The sequence below is a fragment of the Muntiacus reevesi genome, chromosome 20 (assembly GCF_963930625.1).
Source record: "Muntiacus reevesi chromosome 20, mMunRee1.1, whole genome shotgun sequence".
In the NCBI taxonomy this organism is placed as follows: Eukaryota; Metazoa; Chordata; class Mammalia; order Artiodactyla; family Cervidae; genus Muntiacus; species Muntiacus reevesi.
In genome coordinates, this window is record NC_089268.1 from 14,101,319 (window position 1) to 14,126,420 (window position 25,102).

At 40.6% G+C, this 25,102-nt stretch overlaps 1 protein-coding gene across 1 annotated transcript in view; it reads right to left on the reverse strand.

Annotated features, from left to right (window-relative positions):
• BTBD9 (BTB domain containing 9) overlaps nt 1–25,102 on the reverse strand; it is a 398,742-nt gene that overhangs the window by 139,812 nt on the left and 233,828 nt on the right. Inside the window, exon 7 of the mRNA XM_065913307.1 lies at nt 6,254–6,363. Within this exon, the coding sequence (XP_065769379.1) occupies nt 6,254–6,363 (110 nt within the window). The remainder of the gene's footprint in view (nt 1–6,253; nt 6,364–25,102) is intronic.

Sequence of the window (25,102 nt, forward strand, 5' to 3'; positions counted from 1 at the left end):
GTATATATTTTACACAATTATAAAACAAAAAAAATTTAAAGGCAATCACTGAATCCTGAAAGCAAAATGTAACAAATGAATCTATATGTACACTGAAATAGCTATATGGCCATCCAATGAATTATTCTAAATGTCTTTAAAACACAGTAATTTTACTGTACATCTCTCATGGGATATACCTTAAGGGCCCAAAAGGTTACTGCAAAAACCCTGAACTATTTTCAGAAATCATGTGGTTTAAGGTAATGTAATTCTGCAAGTATTTTGTATGTACTAAAGACAAAGCAAATGAATTATATTGTGCTTTATCACTAGTGGCCAAGATTTTCAGTATGGAAAAAAGAAGATGAAAGATCAAAAGGTTAAACAAAACTTTGTGTCAGTTAAGTTCAGTTCAGTCACTCAGTCATATCTGACTCTTTGTGACCCCATGGACTGCAGCATGCCAGGCTTCCCTGTCTATCACCAACTCCCAGAGCTTGCTCTGTGTACAGAATTTTAATTAGAAATGTCAGCATGCACTTGATATAATTTACCTGTTGAATATATGATAAATAAATAAACATATGTGTACTTATTTCCTACTTTTGTTTACTGAAAAGGCCTAGGAATAGTGACCAACCCAATAGGAATTGATTAGGCTGAGGTTTCCAAATGTCATTTCCCATTTCACAGAACCAGGGCTTCCTGCAGAAATGGCTGATTCCAGATCAGAGACAATAAATGTACAAGATGAAGCTGGTACACTGTGTCATGACAGAAACCAAGGAACTACCGAGGACTACTGAGATCATGTTAGAAAGTCTCAAGAGCCAATACGAAGAAGTTAAAGATGCAGACAATCTGAACATCAATAAAAAATAACCAAAGGGATTAAATGATGTCCAATTTGTTTAATCTCATAAATTCAAAATGATAAGTACTCTCCTTCACCCTCCTCCTCCTCAAAAACCCCAGAAACAAATCTTACTGGTTACCTTTGGAGGAAGCTAGGTAACTACCTCTTTAATTTGAAAAGTGGTATAAAAGAAAGAATATGACATTTATCCTACTTTTCCTGGGCAAACTGCATTTTAGGATTACTAAAAGAGTGTTCAGGAAAGTTTTTCTGGTTATTAAACAGAGGAGGAATGACAGGATGAGAATAGAACCATTTTATAATTCCAAATTATGAAAGAATGGACTAGGAAATATTAATAACCATGAGTGGATGTGACTAACCAAAAGAGAGAGACAACCAAAGATCTCTCTCTGCTTCTTGATAGACATATAGTACCATCTATAGAGCATTTTATAAACAAACAAATGAAAAACAAAATGAAAAAAATCCTGAAACAGATTTAGCCTCTATGAACTATTAAACACAAGAAATGTAACAGAGGAGCATGTTAAATGTTACTATGGGGATCTAATCATCAAAACCCAGGTTGTTTAAAACTCTGCAGGACAAAAAGTTAGTTTCTTCAACAAACACATTATAATTAGACAGAGAGGAAAAATAAAAGAAAAAGACAGGGATAGATATGTGCAAGGAAAGCTAGAGATTTAAAGAGATTTATGAGTCAAAAGAGCTACCTGTTGACAGTATGGACCTTAACTGAATTCTGATTTAAACAACCTATAGAAACATATAAACTCACTCCAGACTTTGATTCAATTATGAACATCTGAACACTGACTGGGTATTTAATACTTGGAAGTAATAATGATTCAATTTTAGGGTGTTTAATGATATTGTGATTATGGCCACAAAAAGGAATACTTTACTTTTAGAGATGTATATTGAAGCATTTATGGATAAGATGATAGAGTGTCTGCAATTGGCTTCAAAATAATCTTCTGGGGAGGAAGTAGGTAGCATACAGATAAGACCAGGTTGTCTATGAGTCAGTAATTCTTTAACCTGAGTGGTATGTATTATTCCCTCTACTTGAACAACTAAGACGGTATTCAAAGAAGTGAATCTAAATACAAGATTAAATGAAAAGGAAGTTTTGGCAAGTATTATGAAAAACTAGAGGGATTTGGCATATGCCACAGACACATCACAAACTAGAGTGCCAAGGCAAGCAAATACATTCTTTGGGAGGTTTAATGTTTAAATAGCACTCATATCTATTCAGCAATCATAGCTATTCTAACTTTCCTCTATGCACCAGCAGTAAGAGGTTAGAGTTTCCTACAAATGACTCCTAACAAAGAGGCAAGACTCTCCCAGGCAAGAATACGTCCCAGCACTGCCCAGAAGCAGCCGCCAAATGAGAAAGGGCTATGGTGGCAGCAGCAGATAAGGCAGAAGAGCTGTGCTTCTGATGCCCAGGTCTGGTCAGTGTGCTTCAGGTGGGCCCATTCCCATGGATGCATGAACCCACAGGGTTCCAAAGCCTCCCTGAGAGTCTGTGCAAACGAAGCAGTATGAAGAATGACATGCTATCAACAAAAATGTGAAAAAAACCCTTTGGTGAAAAAGGAAGACTAAAATCTTACAAAGCTGGTATGGTTATTTTTATTCATGTTTCTCCTGACATCATTATATATTTTAAATAAAAACATTAAATCTAATTTTAAAAGACACAGTTCAGTCACTCAGTCGTGTCCAACTCTTTGCGACCTCATGAATCGCAGCACGCCAGGCCTCCCTGTCCATCACCAACTCCCGGAGTTTACACAAACTCATATCCATCGAGTCGGTGATGCCATCCAACCATCTCATCCTCTGTTGTCCCCTTCTCCTCCTGTCCCCAGTCGCTCCCAGCATCAGGGTCTTTTCAAATGAGTCAGCTCTTTGAATCAGGTGGAGCTTCAGCTTCAACATCAGTCCTTCCAATGAATACCCAGGACTGATCTCCTTGCAGTCCAAGGGACTCTCAAGAGTCTTCCCCAACTCCACAGTTCAAAAGCATCAATTCTTCAGTGCTCAGCTTTCTTTATAGTCCAACTCTCACAGCCATACAAGACTACTAGAAAAATCATAGCCTTGACTAGACAGACTTTTGTTGACAAAGTAATGTCTCTGATACAAGTGTTTTTAAAGTAATTTAGGAGAATACTGGACTTCCCAGGTAGTGCTAGTTGGTAAGGAATCTGACTGCCAATGTAGGAGACATAAGAGACATGGGTTCTGTCCCTGGGTCAGGAAGATCACCTTGAGAAGGACATGGCAACCCACTCCAGTATTCTTTCCTGGAAAATTCCATGGACAGAGGAGCCTGGTGGGCTACAGTCTGTGGTGTCACAAATAGTCGGACATGACTGAGCACACACAGCAGCAGGAGAATACTACTCTAATCAGAGTAGCCTGAACTATGAAACAAAGGCCAGGAAATATGATGAAATTCTGAATCTCAAAACCTAAGGGTAGAGCTAGATACCACTAGTTATTCATGATTCATCATTGTAGTTTTATATCTTCCCCCCATGAAAACCTGGCATTGGATCAGTGGTTCTCAAGGGAGGACAGCATATCTCACAGGATAGAGGGAGCAGTAGGCAACTACAATTTAAGAATAATTCCAGGTGACTGTGCATACACTGCGGCCTCACTGAAGGACCGCTTCTTTCTTGGAGGTCCCCGTGAATGGCTGTGGTTGAGGCCTGTGTGCAGCTAAAACGCACCTGGATCACCAACATGGAAAGCCGGCCGTTACTGTTTCAAATGCCCCTGTAAATCTGGCACAGCTGCCATGTCAGAAAAAGGATAATGAAATCACCCTACATGCTCTCATGACTTAAACCAGCTCCCTGGCTGCCCAGCATGGGGGCAACTTTGAGCCATGAAGACAGTAAAAGGAGAGCCAGAGGGAACCCCACCGCAGGCCACCTGCCGACAAGCACATGCACCAATCTGCCTGCCGGCACCACTGCTCCTATTCGGAGGACGGACGACGACAGGCAAGTGATTGCAATGCTCTTTGCAGTCAAACTCATGAGCATCTTAGAAGAGGACTTGAAAAAAGTGTCTGGCCAGACACCAGAAATATTTGTGGCTTCTCTACAGTCTTCTTTCATCCCTTGACATGTCTGAGACTATTATGGCTTCTAATAATGCTGACTAACTCAGTTTGGACAAAACAGACAGACCAACAAAAGCATCCCTCACTACAACTGATTCTGAGTTTCGTTCCTGCAGTGGCCTTTCATGCCAGATAGATTTGTTTCTTCAATAATTACAGTGCATACAAACCTGTCCTTCCTCCAGTAAGAAAGGAAAGGGGCCTTCTAGATAGCATGCTCAAAAGTCAGTGTACCAGGCTGAAGTGAGTAGCCAGATGCTCCACACCTCCTATGGCTGCAAAGGTGGTTTGGTTCCTAATAAAATCCTTCTCTGGAGAAGGCAGTGGCACCCCACTCCAGTCCTCTTGCCTGGAAAATCCCATGGATGGAGGAGACTGGTGGGCTGCAGTCCATGGGGTCGCTAAGAGTCGGACACGACTGAGCGACTTCACTTTCACTTTTCACTTTCAGGCACTGGAGAAGGAAATGGCAACCCACTCCAGTGTTCTTGCCTGGAGAATCCCAGGGACAGCGGAGCCTGATGGGCTGCCGTCTATGGGGTCGCACAGAGTCGGACACGACTGAAGCGACTTGGCAGCAACAGCAGCAGCAAGATCCTTCTCAGTGAGGATGCTCTTAGCTATACAATCACATGCACAGTGAGGCCTGGTCTATAAAACAACATGGGCAGCAAGTAAAAAGTAACAGCCTTTCCAAAACACTCCATCATCACAATTCTATGCCCCCTCACAGAATTAAAAGCCTCGATAATATCAGGTAATGCTCACTGTTAACTTTCAAATGGTTTAAAAGTCACAAGGAGGGAGGTGGGAGGGAGGGTCAGGATGGGGAACACATGTACACCCATGGCTGATTCATGTGAATGTATGGCAAAAACCACCACAATATTGTAAAGTAATTAGCCCTGAATTAAAATTCTAAAAAGTTCAAAAAAAGAAAGTCACGAGGCTTATCAACATTTATATTTAATACTAAAAATTACACCCATTGCAAAGTCAAAACCAAACTGTTTATTTTAGTTGAGCTCTAAAACTTTTCTATACGTTGTAATAATTTCTACTCTTGCTACTTTATTAGTATGACTCTCTCAAATTTCCCTAAAGGATTATGTTTAGGAAACAAAAAATGTTATGAAAATTTAGACTTTTGACCATTCATAGAATTAGTAAACATTTGTAAGCTATCCTCATCTTTCTCATTCTAGTTTTCACCATGTTTTTAGGACATTGTCAATATGTTCTGTGTCCCAGCATGAACAGGACTTGGGGAGGAGATGAGAAATGAGTCCCTTTATAAAGGTAAAGAACTACGTTAGGTATACCAAGGCCTGGGCATCTTATCCCTTCACTTGAACATAAGAGAGTTCCTTTTCCAAGAAAGCTGCAGTAAAGGTGCAGATTCAAGGATCTAGTTAGTTACAAAATATGATCTTGGTAGGGAATGAGCAAAAACCTGTGGGCATGGATAAAAGAAGAATAATCAATCTAGACAGAAAAAGCCACTCATGGCATCATAATGTTAAGGCCTGAGATGGACTACAGACACAGCCAGACTAAACATGACCTAAAACAAAAGCAAAAATAAAGCACAACGGAAAACAACCAAACAATTAAATGAAATTTAAAATGTCCTTTCAAAAGATTAGCCAGGCTCAACTGATCACAAGATAATCTTCATTACGGTAATTTAGTTACTTTGGTCTTTAATTTTAATTACATGCAGTCATTTTCTTGAGGTAAATTTGACAAAGAAGGGCAAATATGGACTGCTGTGTCTATGAAAAGGAGATATTCTCATAGCTGAGCACACCGTTCATATCAAATCAAAGGCCAAAATACCTGCACAGTCTTGGAAAGTAGGAGCACTGGATCAATATTATACTGACTTCCTCCCTGATCATACCTACCATTAAATATAGAAAAGCCTTTTGGTACAGGAGGCTGTGCCTGACTATCACAAGCATTCCCCACATAGCAAATCTGAATGAATCACTAGAACATTTCCAATTCGGAACTACTAGTATAATATTTACACTCTTTTAAGTTTACTAGAATTATTATTTTGACTACTTCTAAAAATATAAGCCCTTTCTGTGTCACTCAGCCATAAGGCATTCAAGTCAACCAGAGCTCTTAGTTAAAGCTGATTAACAGGTGAATTAAGATGAATTAATGGAATAACAAAATATTTGAAGATAACATAGCTATGTGATACATAAAAATGTAACTGTAACACTTACCTATCAGCCCCTTCTCCAGAGTGAAGGTTTTGTTTGTAAACATACATTCAAAAGCCACAATGTGAAAAATCTTATTCACTGTGTTGTGAGTCCCAACTATTCGAATATACCTGGGGGTAAAAAGAGGAGAAAATCTGTTGAGGAAAATGAGCTTCCATCATAACAAATCCAAGGATAACAGAAAAAGATACACTATGTAAACATATAGTCTACCAGAGCACAGACTGAAAGAGACTCTGAATAGGCTTCAGACCCTATACCTGCTCCTTGGGGCTAGCTCAACTGAGTCTAGAAAAATTACAGCAAAATTAGGGAGGTACCACTTTCAAGAGAATGAAGTAGAACTCAGATTTGGTTTACCTAGAAAATCAAACCAGGGGCCGTTCAGCTCAACTCCCAAATGTCAGTACAATTATACATCCATGAGACAATTACACTGGAGAGTAACAAACAGTGTCTATCCTTACCTCGTGGTTAGGAATGTGCCTGTGCACAGGCGCACAAACACACACAAAATCAAATACTTTCCAGCTCAATGAAAGCTTTCACCCAATGGACGAAATGCATGAAATCAATACTGCTTTCTCGTTTAAAGTAAAAAAAAAAAAAAAAAAAAAAAAATCCACAGAAACTACTGAAAACCACTCACAGTTTCTTGTATTTTAATGTTGCTCCTAAGTTCTCATTAGGATGTGAACCCTATATTCTTACGCCAGTCCCCAACGTGACTGCCAGGATGCCTTCTCCTGGCCAGAGGAAGTGATGTGCAGAGGTGAGCCAGCCTGCTCTGCAGACTCCCTCCTGGCCGCAGGGAGCTGGCATCTGCACACAGTGCAGTTTCATGGGGCAGCCTATTCACATTCTGGATCTCCCTGGAGGCTTCACCTCTGCCCAACAAGCATTAATCTTGGAGCAACTTGCCCCCTTCATTCTCCAAAGAGACCTGACAGTTCACAGGTTAATGAACAGACAAACTGACTCTTCTGAGTGTCACTCAATTCCACGGGGAACGTAATGTGCTACACACTTTCTGGAATTCAAAAGAAGAGCCAGGCAAAAAATAACAGATTAGCTGATAACGCTTTCCCAAATTACGGACTATGTGCTCTGAAGGATGCAGCGTATTAAGCGTATTAAATGAACAGATTTCAATTAGCAGATGACAGACTGGGCAAGGTTTTAGTAATATCTTCCCTCCGCTGTGTAAAACAACCTTCCATTTAGATGATGTAATTTTACTTCTGAGTTAATCGCTGTTCACTAATTTGGTAATTTCCTTACATTTCTCATCCCTCCAAGTTAACTGTATAATGTAAATGCCAATTTAAAAAAATTCACATTATAGAGGCTATATTTGGGGGTTCTGTATCATGAGCTATTTCCCCTCCTGTTTCTTCAAGCCTGAAACTCACCGCAATCCCTGTGCACCTCATTTAGCCATCTGCTCCTTGACATGAACTGATCGCTCATCTTCATAACCAATGTAATGCCCTCTCTTGGACTGGCTGCTCTATGTTCCCATCCCCGCTGCAGGGAGACTCCATTCTTCCTGTGTGGCGAGTCAGGGCAACTGCTGTGCTCACCATCGCCCTCTGGGCAAGCAGGAGGTTGGCTCTGCTCTGTTCTCTCCAGCCCTCAGGGCAGACAGAAGGTGTTGCTGACTTTACTGGGTTTGGGCAGGTGGATGGGGTTCACTTAAAATAAGTTCTAAATGGTCTGAGTAGAACAGATTGTGTTTTTCTTTACTGCTGGCAGTAACAATCTCTCTGGGCTTTCTGGAACGGAAGGGGTGTGTTAAGCCTGGCACCTTGGCCTGAATCTAATTTCATCCATTTCCTTAAACCCACAGGAACCCAACAAGCACAGCATTTTCAACCGCACATGGTTGTGACAGTGAGTGCTGCTATCTGCAACCTTGGAGGGAATGTGGTTTGGTGGAATTTGATCAGATCATTTTCCTGTTCTCTAGGTCAAATCTTTCAAAGGAGAGATAGCTCTCCTAATACTGAGGAGATAGAGGAGCAAGGGAGGGACTAATAGGGCCTTCCTCCAGTGGCAGTTCTTAAGGTTAACAGTTCAGGCTGACCTAAGGGGATGCACTAATGTTCCCTCCCTCTCTTTCTTTTTAAAACATTATATGGAACCAACCTCCAAGTTTAGATAACAGTCATTTCCCAAATTTTACCCTGGTGTAAATATCAGGAATGGTAGAAATTAAAGAACTTTCCCCTCTCTCATCCCCCAATTATAGGAAACTGAAATAAAAAACTTTTGTACTGGCATACATTTTACAACCTTAATGATAGTGTTTGTGATAACTAATAAGATAATATATATGATTGCAAAAGCACTGAGAGATGCCTCCAGATAAAAAAAGTTCTATATAAATGAAGATAATGTTATCTCTGCTGCATAATCCTGAGGTCAAATTAGCAATTCACCATTGTACATCACACTTTTTGATTAGCCTGTTATATGTAATGCTCATAACAAGTTTAATTATTCTAGTTCTACAATACTCTCTAAGTCTCCATAAAATTATAGCCTAATTTACAAAAGTGGCATAAAGTCCTTACTCAAATACACATTACAAAATGGTAACAAAGTCACAGCAAAGAAGCCATGCTCCTTTTCTCCAGCAAGGAATCATTTAGCTGAGGACTCTGTCCTTCACTGAAGATCTTGACTAGAAATAGCAAACAGGCTTTAACTAATTCCACAACTTCAGTGTCTGGGAGGGCTGCCTGGAGCTCTCCATTAAGAACTCAGGGGCCCTGTCCAGCTCTGGGGAAAGCGTGCCCTAATCCAGGAGCAATGTCCAGAGGGAGAAGGAGGAAGCACCATCAAGGTACCATCCTCTATCACAAGCAGATTTTCCTAATGGGGCTCACAATGGAACATCCTGCAGGCAGCAGCTACCACTATCCAAGCTATTGAGGACCCAAGGGCTGGAGATGGGAGAAAGAGAGTCCTCTCTACCTTTTTTTTTTTTTTTGAAAAACAAAACTTGCTTCTGGGTCATGACGCCTAACAAGAAGAAGTAGATCCTACATTTTCTGTCACAAAAGATTTTGAGTAAAAGGTAAAACTTAGGCTTAATTTTTTTCTTTCAACATCATCTCTCCAATGCACACTCAGACTCTGATTTAACCTGATGATAAGGGCAGTGGCAGCTAGTGACTTCATCAGTGTGCAGAAAGGAGAGCTGCTGAAAAATGTGACAGCTATCCTTTGTTCTCTCTGAGGTTCTCAACAGCAGCTCAGACAGTTGGAAGATAATTAAAACTTAAACAGGGCCGAGGAAGGCAGATATGCAACAGATTGGCCATTTCTGATGGAGATGAACGCTGTCCACATGAGCGCTGGTGTTACAGTCTGTTTCCAACATTCTCCTCCCTTCCCTATGTTAGCTGTCTTCTAGTCCTACTCACAACGACTGGGGCCTCAACACAGTTCCAAACAGGATGCTTCAGTGCAGAAGTTTCTAGGAGCTATAATACTGTGGGTGAAGAGAGATTCTTCTTTGATAAAATTAAACCTAAACCCCTCCACGGATAGCACTCTAAAATTGAGAAGCACTATAGAGTTCTGAAGTACTACCTTTAGTGTTTAACAGAACCAGGTTTGTCGCCCAACTCCGCCACTTAATTAGCTGTGTCACTATGGGAAAAAAAGCTTTAAACCTTTTGAATCACAGTCTGCTTCTCTATAAAATGGATCAATACACAAATCTTATATGATATTTAAATGAGATAAGTAGTTAAAGTATCTAGTGCAGGGTGTGGCAGAGTACAGTATCATTAAACAGAAATGCAAAGAGTAGATCCTTGGAAGCAGAATTTCTTTTGGACTTCAAGACTACTGGGTGTCTGGGAGAGCATTCCTAACTATGGGTGTTAAAGTGGTGCATCCAGGCCCAAAGATGGACTTCAAGAGCACAGGCTGGGGCCAGTCCGTCCTTTTAGGGCCCCACAGTATAGGTGTTATGGGCCATGGCAAGAATCTGCATTCCAAATGCAGATTACCTGGCTCTATGTCACTTCCTGCTTTAAGCCCCTAGCCTTTAGAAGTCTTTAAAATGTTCTTGACCTAAGTAAGCTCTGCATAAAGAAACAAGGGAAGTCTTCTGCCCATATTTGGTCCAGCTACCTGTGCCTACAGAAGAGTTTCTTTTTTTGTGCAAACTCTGGAAGTTTGGGGTTTTAATTTACCAAGAAAAATAGTACTTCTTACAAAGAGAAACCATAATATTGTGACCTAGAAAATTTTTGCCTTGGAGATTTCATTGTATTCCCTGCCTGTTCTGGGAAGGTACTACAAATTTCTATTCTTAATCTTCTTTCCATCATTTCTTGTCAGGACGCTACCATATTTCATTTTTAAGCCACAAACAACACATCTTTAACAAACTGAATACAAAAAGCAGCAACTTATACCCCTCACTTTAAACTGGTTGGAATCCTCGAGTCTTTTGTTTCTGTAGTCTTTAGCCTACTTGTGGTTACAGTTAATCCTTAACCTTTGCCTCTAGTTATATGATCACCTAACTTCTGAACTGAGCAGATTCTACTACAAGATAAGACTGAATTCAGCAAAAAATATTTAAATGAGCTCCCAAGGGATAAACTAAAGCCAAAATCCATCAGAATTTTACTCTCTGATAAATAAAACTTGCTTCTCAAATTGAACTTTATACTCTTGGGTTAAACAAAGACTCTGGAGAAAACTATAGGCAGCCTAAGGCTGGGATCCTTAACAACACAAGAAGGGACCCCTAACATTTTGGCTCTTCTTCTGAGGTCCCCATGGAGAATTCTGCAGTGGAAAACTGTCCTTTGCTGTGGCCAGAAGCAAGTCACCTGACAAGAACTTTAGCTACAGCATTTTCTAGGGACTCAGGACCATGTGGGTTTTGAATTCACCATTTCCACAATTTCCCATTTGACCTTTCCTTGCAAGGAGATATGAAGAATGTACATAAATAATTCTCCAGCCCAAGAAGCTGGTAACGTCTGTGGGTTTCCCCAGGATGATATTTTCTTCTAGTTCTAGGTACAGTGTTAACGCTCTTCTAATCAAACCCAGACCGGAGGGGAAAGTGACTTCAGGTCTTGTTGCTAAGGCAGCAAGTAGAAAACAGTTTACTGCCAGAATGACAAAAAGCTTCTAGAAAAAGCATGTTGCAACAGAACAGATTTGCTACTCTTAGAAAACCTTCCCTCTGGCTGATCTGTGGAGCTATAGATTCTCCTCCACTGACTTCAGCAAAGGGTCCCAGCAGCATTTGCTTATTTGAGAGAGGAAGACTTACTGAAAGGTTAAGCACTCTGCAGAGTTAGCCTAAGCAGAGGCTACTGTCTTGGAGAACAGCCCTGATACTGTCTGACCGTTAGCCCTGCAGAGGGAGCAGTTATGTTCTAGCAACTCCACTACTCAACCTGAAGGGCAAACAAAACAAGAAGTCATTTTGTTTCCAGAGAAAATTGATGCTTTATAGAATCAAGCATGCAGAGCGGATAAGACTGGTGAATAACTACTAACACATCATAACCCAGTGCAGCCCAAAACAGAAAGTCATTTCAACATCAGAGATGCATAAAAAATAAAAAAGCATTGTTTTTTATTTGGGGGAAATGTGCACTTTGAACAGCAGGCTTTTCTCCCCACCTCTGGTATGTAGAACCCAAAACCTGCCCATGATGCCTTCAATCTATGAAAACATATTTGAAATTAATATCACAAAAGAACTATAAAATTTATTTACATAAATCACATGAAAATGATATAACACGTAAATTTGTTTAATTGGTTTCTGCTTGCACATTTACCAGTTAATAGCCCCTGACAGGTACACTGGGTAAATCCGCTACTGATCAAGATTAAACAAATACTAGAAACAAGAAATTCTGCTAAACACTGTTTGGAATGGACCAGAAAGACAGGATATAAACCTTCATCTGGAGAAGTTCATAGTGCAGTTTAGAAGGTAACACTAAAACCCATCAAACTGTATGATTTTTGACAGGATTAAGCTGAAAGAATGACCTATGTGCTAGTCAGAGCTTCACAATGCATTAGATATAAAATCAGGGGCAAGTTCCTTAATTTCTCCCAGTCTCAGGCTCCATATTGGTAGCAATGGTAAGTAGAAAGACATAAGAGCCACTGACCTATTCATACATGGTAGCCTCATCTTAAAATAGCTAATTTAGCAGCATCAACTCTAAAAGTCCTGCCTGCAAACAAAACAAAACAAACATAGCTAAAAGAGAAATAATCCCTTCCCTGCAACACACACACACAACTACTGTCTTATCCAATAAATATCAATATTAACTGAGCATGTGCCAGCTACTCCTGCTGGGTGCTGAGATACAGGATTGGATACTATAGGTAAAATCTATTCCCCATGGAATTTACATTTCAGGTCAGGAGACAGATAATAAATGAAAAAAATCAAACAATTAGCCACTGGTTGGTAAGTGACCTATTGATATTTAGCATAGAACTTCATAGACAAACTTGCTAAACTGGAAGGATAAACAGTTATATTAACAAAAACCTCTCCCTTAAGGAACAGAAGAAGAGTCAAAAGGGAAGTCATGACTAGCTCTGCCTGAGAACATGGATATACTGTAAATGAGTGTATTGTACATATTTAGCAGGATATAGGCAAACATCTAATTAAGTAGGCTTCTTAGGATCTGGAAAGAGGAACTGATTTGAATTCCATGGGAAGAAATGCCTTATTTATTTCATGGCTTAGTTTTCTTTTTATTGCTTTTTTTCCCCCCAGAGAATTAGCTCTGCAAATTTTCAAGGGATTACAGAAAGACAAGATGGCAAGTGAAAGATATAAAACAAAAAGTGAATGAGAGAGAGAGGTAAGGAGGGAAGAAAGAAGGGAGAAAGAGAAGAGGGATAAAGGGAGGAACAAGCGGAGGGAGGAGCAAGGGGAGAGAAGGATCATGAATATGCATAAACCAACCCCTTCTCTGTCTCTGTTATGCGCTGTGAACAAATTCTCAAGTGGGAATACTGCTAACCAATTCTACTACTCAATGAAACATTTGAAACCAATACAAAGCATATTTTAAGAAACAGAACTGAATTACCAAAAGTTCAATATTTGCATTTTTTCATTAACTTTTCCTCTAGACTAAGATGCTGGGAGCAGGAGAGAGAATTTCACCAGTTTTATCTTTAAAATGGCTGCATTATCTTTTTCAGTTTATCCAGTAGGCTGTGCATTTCCACGAATGTAGACAAATGAGTCTAATGGAATTGTGCACTAGAGAAAAAGTAGAAGAAAATTAAATTTGTTAGTTTCCCTATGAATCTGTAAGAACTCATTTGGTGGCTATGACCTACAGCAAGCCTGCTTTAGGATCGTGATGGGTAAGGGAAGTTTCTCTCTCTTTTTTAAACCTAAGACTACGGTGGGGATATGCCACTTACTGTAACTTATAATTTGAAGGGCTGGAGGAACCTGTTCTTTTTTTCCTTTTAGAGTAGAAGATTAAATACAGAAGGAAGAGAGGTAAACAAAAAGAGAAAGAATTTGCCTCTCCCAGAGGAAAAATCTAAGAATCCTTCTAAAAATGTAAACATCTGACATACTGAGAAATAAGACAGGAATTGCCTAAGACGGTCAGAACGATGGAAGTAAAAACTGAGCCCCAAGTCAAGAGAATAATTAAAGAGAGCACAGGGAGTAAGGAAGGCACAGATCCTCACTCCAGACCCCTGAGAAACTAGCACTGGAATTAGAGTAAAAGCTATCAGCTTCAGAGCACATCCCATGTGCTAGGCCTTGCATGCATTATTTCAATTCACAGAAAACTCATACCCTACACACTTATACAATCAGGCTGGAGATTTCAAAGCTCAACAGAACACACATCCATCAAAGTCTCTGTATTCTTTATGAGCTATGCAAAGAAACCCGTGTTCCAGGCACTAACAGGTCCTAACAGAGAACTAACTGAGATGTATCTGGAGAAAACAAGCTCAACCCAGAAAAGCCACACACTTGCCACCTACTATTCCCACACTGCTTCGATGCTCACAGAAAATTTCAGGGACTCTCCTTTGTCCTTTGGGAAATTCTGGACCTTTACCTAGAGAATCAATCAGGGAAAGAAAAAAAAAAAATCCACAGATTTACATAATTCAGGTATCAGTATTACTACTTACAAAGCTAACAACCAGAGGCAGAGCAGTCAAAGTAAACAAAGAGAATATTACAGAAAACTTGAAAGACCACTCACACCAACAGCACAGCAGAAGCGAATGATAATAGGAGACAGAGAAGCACTGTTGTCCTGGGCACCAAAACTGGTGTAGTATGTTGTCTCTGGTTTGTTAAAGCCGGAAGCGCATGGTTGATTACAGGGCAGAAGCCTGTACACTCCAGCTTCCAAAGAGCCTGAAGGAATACTAATTGCAGCACTAAGAGACTTTTGTTGTTAAAATCTGCAACGTGTTAGAACTTTAACACAAGCAAAACAGAAAACAAAAGAGCAAGATGCTCCAAGTGGTGCTACTGGCGAACTACAGAGCCCGAAGCTTGTCACAGGGGCTGAGCACATACGGGACACCTTCAAAGCTGATGATTTGCCAGTCATTTTAAAAAACATTTCCTTGCACTCATGCCTCTCGTGTTAGGAGTCCTATGCACTGATGAAGTTTTGAAGCCTGTCCCAAACCATATTTCTACTGGATTAAGCAAGCAGGTTGGGAAGTTAAGTAGTTTGGCAAGGATTTTTTTTTTTCTCCCTCCCCAAAGCTTCTTAAGAGTTCAACCATTCATGACCTAGACTTTACTGGTACAGCATTAGTGTTAAGTCTGTGATCAGAAAGAAAATGTCAATCTTTACACTTGGCTCAGAAGTTCAAGGAAAGAAAAACTTACGAGTGAAATGAACATAAGGTAAAAGTACACTTGGTAAGAGAGAATTTATTTTTTAACAGACAAGAGGATTCTATTATATGACTAACAGTCATTGCTACTGCTGTGGTGTTTGGAATTCTCATTAAAATAAAACAAAACTGGCTTAACTGTTTCTTTTCTTTTAAATTTTTAAAAGAAATTTTTACCCATCAGTTCAAATCAGTCACTCAGTCATGTCCAACTCTGAGACCCCATGGACTGCAGCATGCCAGGCCTCCCTGTCTATCCACACCTCCCGGAGCTTACTCAAACTCATGTCCATTGAGTCGGTGATGCCATCCAACCATCTCATCCTCTGTCGTTCCCTTCTCCTCCCACCTTCAATCTTTCCCAGCATCAGGGTCTTTTCAAAGGAGTCAGTTCTTCACATCATGTGGTCAAAGTATTGCAGTTTCAGCTTCAGTCCTTCCAATGAATTCCTTTAGGACTGGACTGGTTGGATCTCCTTGCAGTCCAAGGGACTCTCAAGAGTCTTCTCCAACACCACAGTTCAAAAGCATCAATTCTTTGGCACTCATCTTTCTTTATAGTCCAACTCTCATATCCATCCATACATGAGTACTGGAAAAACTATAGCTTTGACTACACAGACATTTGTTGGCAAAGTAATGTCTCTGCTTTTTAATATGCTGTCTAGGTTGGTCATAGATTTTCTTCCAAAGAGCAAGTGTCTTTTAATTTCATGGCTGCAGTCACCATCTGCAATGATTTCAGAGCCCCCCAAAATAAAGCATCTCACTGTTTCCACTATTTCCTCACCTATTTGCCATGAAGTGATGGGACCGGATGCCATGATCTTAGTTTTCTGAATGTTGAGCTTCAAGCCAACCTTTTCACTCCCCTCTTTCACTTTCATCAAGAGGCTCTTTAGTTCTTCTTTGTTTTCTGCCATAAGGGTGCTGTCATCTGTGTATCTCAGGTTACTGATATTTCTCCTGGCAATCTTGATCCCAGCTTGTGCTTCATCCAGCCTGGCATTTCACATGATGTACTCTGCATATAAGTTAAATAAGCAGGGTGACAATATACAGCCTTGACATACTCCTTTCCCAATTTGGAACTAGTCTGCTGTTTCATGTCCAGTTCTGTTGCTTCTTGACCTGCATACAGATTTCTCAAGAGGCAGGTCAGGTGGTCTGGTATTCCTATCTCTTTCAGAATTTTCCACAGTTTGTTGTGATTCACACAATCAAAGGCTTTGGCATAGTCAATAAAGCAGAAGTAGATATTTTTCTGGAACTCTCATGCTTTTTCGAAGATCCAGCGGATGTTGCCAAGTTGATCTCTGGTTCCTCTGCCTTTTCTAAATCCAGCTTGAACATCTGGAAGTTCACAATTCACATATTGTTGAAGACTGGCTTAGAAAATTTTGATCATTACTTCTCTAGCATGTGAGATGAGTGCAATTGGGCAGCAGTTTGAGCATTCTTTGGTATTGCCTTTCTTTGGGATTGGAATGAAATCTGACCTTTTCCAGTCCTGTGGCCACTGCTGAGTTTCCCAAATTTGCTGGCATACTGAGTGCAGCACCTTCACAACATCATCTTTTAGGATTTGAAACAGCTCAACTGAAAAAAAAAAATCATGTCTTGCTCTGGAAACGTACAGATTTTCTCTGTTTCCCTAACATAATGAAATTTCATGATGCCGTAGTATGGGTCTATTATCTTTAACTGGGTCGGGTACTCAGAAGGCCTTCACAGTCTAGAAATCCATGTACTTCAGTTTTGGTAAATATTCTTAAATTATTGACTCTTTCCCTTGAATTTTTAAAAATCTCTCTTTATGAAACTCCTAGTTTTGAATATTGGACCTCCTTATCTTTACCTGTACTTTTTTTTATACTTTCTCTATTTATCTTTATTTCTTTTAACTCCATATAAGTCTACCTTTTGTTCTAATATAAACATTTCACTCCTGGATATATATTTGAAAAAAGTGAAAACACTAATTTGAAAAAATACATGCACCCCAAAGTTCACAGAAGCATCACTTACAAATTGCCAAGACACAGAAGCAACCTATGTGTCCATCAACAGATGGGTGAATAAAGAAGACATGATACATATACACACACACATTCATACAATGGAATACTGCTGCTGCTAAGTCACTTCAGTCATACTACTTAGTCACAAAAAAGAATGTAAATTTCCCATTTGCAACAACAGGAATGGAGTTGGAGGGTACTATGCTGAGTGAAGTAAATCAGAGGAAGACAAATACTGTATGATATCACTTACATGGAGAATCTAAAAAGCAACAATAAACTAGTCAATATAAACAAACAGAAACAGATTCTCAGTATTGAGAACAAACTAGTAGTTACCAGTGGGAAGAGAGGGGGAGGGAGGGGCAAGATAGAGGTAGGGAATTAAGTGGTACAAACTATGTATAAAATAAATAAGCTACAAGGATATATTGTACAACACAGGGAATATAGCCAGTATTTTACAATAACTATAATTGGAATATCACCTTTAAAAATTGTGAATCAATTTTTGGACACCCAAAACTTATATTCTACATCAATAACTCCCCTCCATACACAAACTATATATAAATTCCTAACTCGGAGGGCAGGAATTAATATCTTCATTTTATGGTTGAAACTGAAATTTAGAGGACTTCAGTGCATTAATCAACTGTGTTGCTTACCCCACCAATTAACATATTAGTTTATGGTTTCTTATTGGTGCCAAAACGCAGGAATCAGGGGAAGGAGTGCAATGTATTGAAAAAGGATGCTTTTACTGGTATGAAAAACATTCAGGCCAAATTAGTAAAACGTGAAAGTGGAGTTGCTCAGTCATGTCTGACTCTGTGACCCTATGGACTGTAGCCTACCACGCTCCTCCGTCCATGGAATTTTCCAGGCAAGAGTACTGAAGTGGGTTGCCATTTCCTTCTCCAGAGGATCTGCCCGACCCAGGGATCGAACCGGGGTCTCCCACATTGCAGGCAGACGCTTTACGATCTGAGCCACCCCAGGTCAAATTAATGGAATAGCAATTCATAGAGTAAGAATCAGGTTTTATCAAGCAGTCAGTCAATATTTCAGAGCAGGCACAGTTAACATTGGTAGTGATGGGGTGGGCAGCTATCAAGATGCTATGATGGGTGGGGAACCAAAGATCTTCCTGCCCAAAGAGGCTTCTTCTCCCATCCTTTCTGAAAAATCCTCTTGGAGTCACTTGTATTGTCATCGTCTCCAGGTGGATCGGAGGCCAAGCAGTATCCCAGATGCTCCCTATACAGTTTGAGTCCTGCAGTCATTGAGATCAGTAGACGTGGAGTCACTAAGAACTGGTTCCCTCGGTGCTCTTGCTGAATGCAGCCTTTCTTAGAATTGACCACATGCTAGCTCTGCTCTCTGTGAAGCATGAGGAGGTGACCACAGGAGGGTTTGAAGTCATTTAAAGTAGGGCAGGAGGTGTCTGAAGCAAGGTCCTGGAGCAACACCCCGCTGTGTGCGGCAGAAGGCGAGCAGGACATGGTGGCTGTCTTTATCATTTTTTGTGTGTGTAATTTTGTTCTACTTTATGGAAGAGTTCCTCAGCTTTATCATTTGTGCACTCTACCAAGCTTTCCATTTCTGCTTTAGTATTTTAAATTTCCAAATGTATTTCATATTTTTCAAATGCTCCTTTTTTATGGCTTCTTCTTGGTCTAAGATTGCTAGATTTACTCTAATCTCTCTGAAGATAGCAATAATTTTTTAAACGATTTCATCTCCCTGTATAGTTTTTTTCCTATTTGTTTTAGTCTTCATGTTTCTTATTAGTTTCCTCGAATGTCTAGTTGTCAAGGAGGTTGTCAGGAAGGAACCCAGACACATAAAAGGAAATTCTGAAGATATAGTTGCCTGAATGGGTCAACTGTCAGTAAAACCTCACTTTCACTTTCAGATTCTTTAGTTCTTCTCTCTTGGACTGATCACTATTCTAGAAAGATGTTTCTAATTGTATGCATGGAAGATATTGTGAGACTGTCACGGCTAACGCCATGACAGGCAGCCTAGATTAGGAGTAGGCCTGGTTTCCCGGGGTAACATAATTATCAGGCCTCCTGGAGCTAGCCAATCAACATATGCCTAGCAAGAAAAAGGGAACCTATCAGGAGAAAGCTGAAAGCCCCACGTTGGGCCAACAAAAATTGCTTTGCAACTGTGTAACCAATCCGCTTTCGCCAACTACCTGCTGTGTAACCAATCCGTTTGCACCAACTACCTGCTGCTTTTTTTGACCTAATAAATACCCAAGAGAACTGGGGCTCGGGGCCTTTTCGTCCTCACACCCTTGGTGAGGGCGGGAGGCCCTGGCTCGAGTCAGTAATAAATTCCCCTATTGCAAGTTGCATTGTTTCTAGGAGTCTTCTTTCCCAACCGGGGACTCGGACTACGGGCAGAACAGATATAGGCTTGACTACCAGAGTTTCAGAGTGATGAAAAAGGAAAGCATATTTGCCTGTGTGTGTGGCAGGGGAGGTATTACTGAAAGGTGGAGTCTAAGCCTCAGACCGCCTCAGCTTCCTACAGGATGATCTTTCTCACTTGTGCACAGTTCCCCAGTTTAGAGACCTTCTGTTTCACCTTCATCAAAGAAAAAATTTCCAAAGTCAGAAAGAGAAAGACAATACTATATGATCTCACTTATTTAAAAACAGATTAGAATGATAGTTGCCAGGGGCTGGGAAGTGAGAGAAATCGGGAGATGCTGGTCAACTGGTACAAATTTCCAGTGATAAGTTCTGGGGATCTGATATACAGCACAGAGACTACAGCTAACAACTGTATTATAGACTTGAAAGTTGCTAATAGACTAGATCTTAAGTCTTCTCACCATTAAAAAAAAAAAGATACTTCTCTGAGGTGATGGAAATGTTAAGTAAACATATTATGGTAATGGGAGGTAAGGTATGGTACCTTACCATATTAAGGTATGGTAATCCTTTCACAACATATCTATGTCAAATCTCCATGTTATGACCTAAAAGGGAAAATAACGTGCAAAAGAACAGATACCATGTTTGTGTATAACTGAATCGCTTTGCTGTGTACCTGAAACTAACACAACATTGTTAGTCAACTCTGTTGTTGTTTAGCCGCTAAGTTATGTCCAACTCTTTGCAACCCCATCGGCTGTAGCCCCACCAGGCTCCCCTATCCATGGGATTTCTCAGGCAAGAATACTGGAGTGGGTGGCCATTTCCTTCTCAATGGGATCTTTCCAACCCAGGGATCGAACCTGCATCTCTTGTTTGGCAGGCGGATTCTTTACCACTAAATCACCAGGGAAGCCCTAATCAACTATACTACAATATAAAATGAAAAGTTTTTTTTAAATCACCATGTTATGTATTATCATGTTTAGCCTACACAATGTTTTATGTCACTTTTATCTTAACAGAATTGGAAAAAAGAGAAGAAATAAATCTTCCAGTTTTCTATCAGAGTGGGAGAGAAGCGGTCAAAGTTGAATGAAGTGGGGAAGAGAAGCCAGAGCTCTTAATTGTTCCATAAGCACACAGTTAACGAAGTCTCCTCATTTTAGCCCCTTCCTACCTACCTCCTTCATCATAGCGTCAAAGGTGCCTGGTGCCCCTAATTTCTAAGCCACTGAGGATTTAGTAGTTTAGGATTCAGTTTTCTTTTTTAATTTACGTTATTTCTTTGTGGCTGTGCTGGGTCTTTGATGCTGTGTGGGCTTTTCTCTAATTGTGGTGAGTGGGGGCTACTCTCTAGTTGCAGTGCGTGGGCTTCTCATTTCAGTGGCTTCTCTTGTTGCAGAGCATGGGCTCTAGGTGCTCGGGCTTCAGTAGTCGTGGCTCCCTGACTCCAGAGCACGGCTCAATAGTTGTGGCTCATGGGCTTAGCCGCTCCATAGCATGTGCAATCTTCTCAGATTGGAGATCAAAACCCCTGACTGATACATTGGCAGGCAGACTCTTCACCACTGAGCCACCAGGGAAGCCCTGGACTCAGTTTTCTTGAGCCTGTTAAGTCATTAACCATTTGCTCATCTGCTTTACAGCTTCTTCCGTGTTTTTAATCTCCTCTTCCCATTTTTTTTTATCCTTGAAGATTAATACTTTAAAAAATTTCTTTACTGTCATTCTAGTAGAATCTTGTTCTGAAGGATGTGAGAATCAATGTGTATTCATTAGCCATCATTATCTGAAAGCTTAAGTATAATATTTTTCACCAAAGTGTATCCATGCCTGTAATTATTCCTATAGGGATAGGGGTTTCAATCATGGATCTTTGCTGGACTTACTCAGAGACCTTGGGTCTTCCAAACTGCCACGGCCACAAGGGTAAACCTTTAAATTGGTCTGGTACTTAGGACGATAACACAAGAGATAATAACCATTCTTCCTCATCTCCTTCCCTGTCTTTAGCCTGAGGGCTACAACACTTTATTCTTATTCTTTCTTGTCTTGAAATAACATTGTCACCTTGTAGCTGCTCCTCCATCCCCTCCCGTTCCTTGTCCTATTCCTTCTACCACATCTTCAAACGGTTGCCTCAGATTACTTAGCTATTTTATCTTCTGAACTGGTTTTTCACTAATTAAATGTCCAAACAGGGATATGTCCAGACAGTCACATAAATTATCAGCATTCTGCAGAAAGATTCAAATCATTGAGTTATTGTGTTAGCCATAGACTCCCTCTTTCAAAAACAAAGAAGGAGGTGTTAATTCCCACTGAGTAAAAATAAAATAATTCCGTTCATCCTCATGCTGAAACAGCTGCACAGACAGTATTGGCTGCTCTGTTTATCTTAATAACTGTGGAAAAACACCATCTCCTCCCCTTCCCACTCTCTCCAGAACAATCACCATGCTCCACATGCAGATGGGGTGATTAAGACTCTCTGGAGCAGAGACAGGCTTGTCTGGTGCTCTTCCTGCACATTCGTGCTGCACCCTTCCTCTGCTGCTGTCACAGGACCCAGCTGGTTCAGATAACAGCTGCTGCAGGGGACCTGATAGATAGATTCAGCTGTGGGTCGCCTAGAGGCTCCCTAAAGCCCCAGCCAGCCAGCTCAATCAAAGCAGAGCCATGGACGCAAGTGCCAAAGTAAGAGAAAGTATGTACTGTACATCCTCTTTAATCCTTGCAGTTATTGCAGCAGCAGCAAAAGGAGAAGGGGCAGAAGAACAAAGAAATACCTTACAGGAGTGGGGAGTGGAGTGGGGAGTGGGGCGGCCAAGAGTTCTAAACCAGACAACTCGAGCGCAAGACCCAGGTGTAACAGGAGGAAAGCTTTCAACAAGGCCCCATTCAATTGTACTGCTTATTCCAGGGAACCCAAGAAAACGCTCAAGGTTTGGCTTGTTTTCATCCGGTGACTTAGGATTTAAAGGTAATAGGAAATAATTTCCAAATGACTGTGAACTTTTTATGAAGATAAGGAAAGTTAAGCACACAGGATGTCCAACCATCCCTGTTTGCCCAGGACTGTGCTGGTTTTACTACTGAAAGTCTCACAGTCCAAGAAGCGGCTCAGTTTCAGGCAAACCAGGACAGATGTTCACCCTCCACCACCAACAGCTATTTCCCCTTCCAGGACTTTTGTGAACCTGGACTGCATTCATTTTCTGCTCATCATTCTCTTTATCTTCCAGGGCCACTCCTACCACATACATGCTCTCCAGCCTCTATCACACACAGTCAAACAAACAAGGGCATGAAAAGGCCATTGTGTGTTGAACTCTCAGTGGAAAAGAGAACCCTGTCGTTCATTCAGAGTCCTCCCAGCTTCCTTTCTGGAGTCCCCATCAGAAGCACAAGTCTTCTAGCCACAGAGTGGATCAAAATGATCATGGTGGAAACTGAAAACATGGCTCATCTCAGTGCCTGGAGAAACAGTGCATCCCTCAGTATCTTTAAAATGCTAAACTCCAAAAATGAAGGAACCCAAAGAAAATGCAGAGGCTGGTAATTCAGTGTGCAGATTATTCAGGCTTTCTTTTCTGCCCTCCCCTCCCTCTAGTCCCAGTCATTAGGCCATTTCACTGCTCATTAGCAGGTAGGAGGAGAAAGGAGCAGAGGGGGAAAGTCGAACTAGCCGATTTTTCTATTTATGAGCAGGTTTCTGAGGGAGGGTGTTCAAACTGTTGGCTCCAGAGATTCTTCGGTAGGAAGAGCGGATGGGGAATTGGAGGTTGTGGCACTGTCTATCGATTTTAATCATTTGGTCTCTCTTAATTCCCAAACAGAAGAAATGGTTGCTCCTGTATTTTCTCTGAAAAGGCTAGCGAAAGTGTAAATGTTAGACAAAAAGAAAAAAAAAAACTAGTTAAGCCACATAGGATCCCATCTTTAAAAAAAAAAAAGTCCTTTGATAAACACCAGAGAGAACTGGTAATACTGCCAATTTACAAAATAAATATAATTGGATGATTATGTATTACATTTTAGAAAATTTACAGCCTACATTAAAGTCCTTCAGTTCAGGTTAAACGTGAAATTCCAATTTGAGAAAGACACCAAAAAGGGCAATTCAGTTTTCAAAGTTAACTTCTCAAAGCCTCAGTTTCCTTATCCATAAAACGGAAAATAACGCGACCTAACTTTGGGGAGTTAAATGATACATGTATTAAGTGGTTGGTCAGTACCTGACGAGGCACATACTAAGTGCTCAGTAATTGGCACAATCGCTAGTGAATAGTAGGTACTTGATTTTATGATTATATCTGACATCATTAATTTAGCAATGTTTTAAATTGAGGAACCATTATATGCTGAATACTGTGAACCACTAGATATGGAAATAAATATGAACAAATCAATTCCTAAAAGGCCCACTGTTTTAATGCAGACAAGTTACTACAATATATATTAATAAATGTTATTTTACAAGTACTACACAAAATGGCATAATAGCAGAAACGAATGCCACCTACTCCAGACTGGGAAGATGAGAGAAGGCTTCTTGGGTGTGGGGGCTTCCCTGGTGGCTCGGTCAGTAAAGAATCACCTATAATGCAGGAGACCTCAGATGTGATGCTGAGTGCTAGAATATGAGTGGGGGATGTCAAGAAAAAAATGTGCATTGAAGAAAAATCCAGGGAGAAGAGTAGTATGCGCAAATGCAGGAATGCAACACCCAAGAAGTCTGGGAGGATTGTGGGCTAGAGAGTAGAACTGAGTCTAGACTGCACTTGGCTGGAATAGAAATTAAAAATGGAAGCACAGGACTTGGCTATGAAGAGTAAAACAAGATGATGCTACAAGGATCTGTTTTACCCTTTAGTGGGTGGAAGTTATCTGAGCATGTTTAAAGACAAGTTGTAGGGGAAAGAACTCTGTGGAGAGAAGGTAAAACTCTTCCTACCAACCTACGAGTTGAATGGCTTCTGATTTAAGGGTATCACTTACCAGTTTTAGTAAGACAAGGTCTTCTTGGTACCTGTTTAAACACTGAAGCAGTTTGAATTGATGGTTCTCAACCCTGACTGCCCACCAGAATCACCCGGGGAGCTTAAAAATATACTGATGCTACCCTTAGAGATTCTAATCAGAATGAGGCAGAGATTCTAACACACACCTAAGGGTGGGAACCATTAGTCTAAATCATAACAAACACCTACAGTCATACAAAAATAAAAACACATGTTTCAAGAGCAAAGGTTAATTACCTTGGGGTTAATGCTGCTCCAGATCACTGGATTCTACTTCAGTGTACCGCCCACTCATTTTTCTGGCTCCATCACTAGCTACTTCAACCAGATGCCCTATGTTTGACTCAGGGTTTCTATGCCCTGCTAGTGTGGTTTCTGCTCCTGGGCATACCTTTCTCCCCTTATTCCCTTACTTCTGGAAAGCCCAGCTCAAAGGGCACATGCTTCATGTAGTCTCCCATTAGTACTGATTTATCTTAAGAAGCA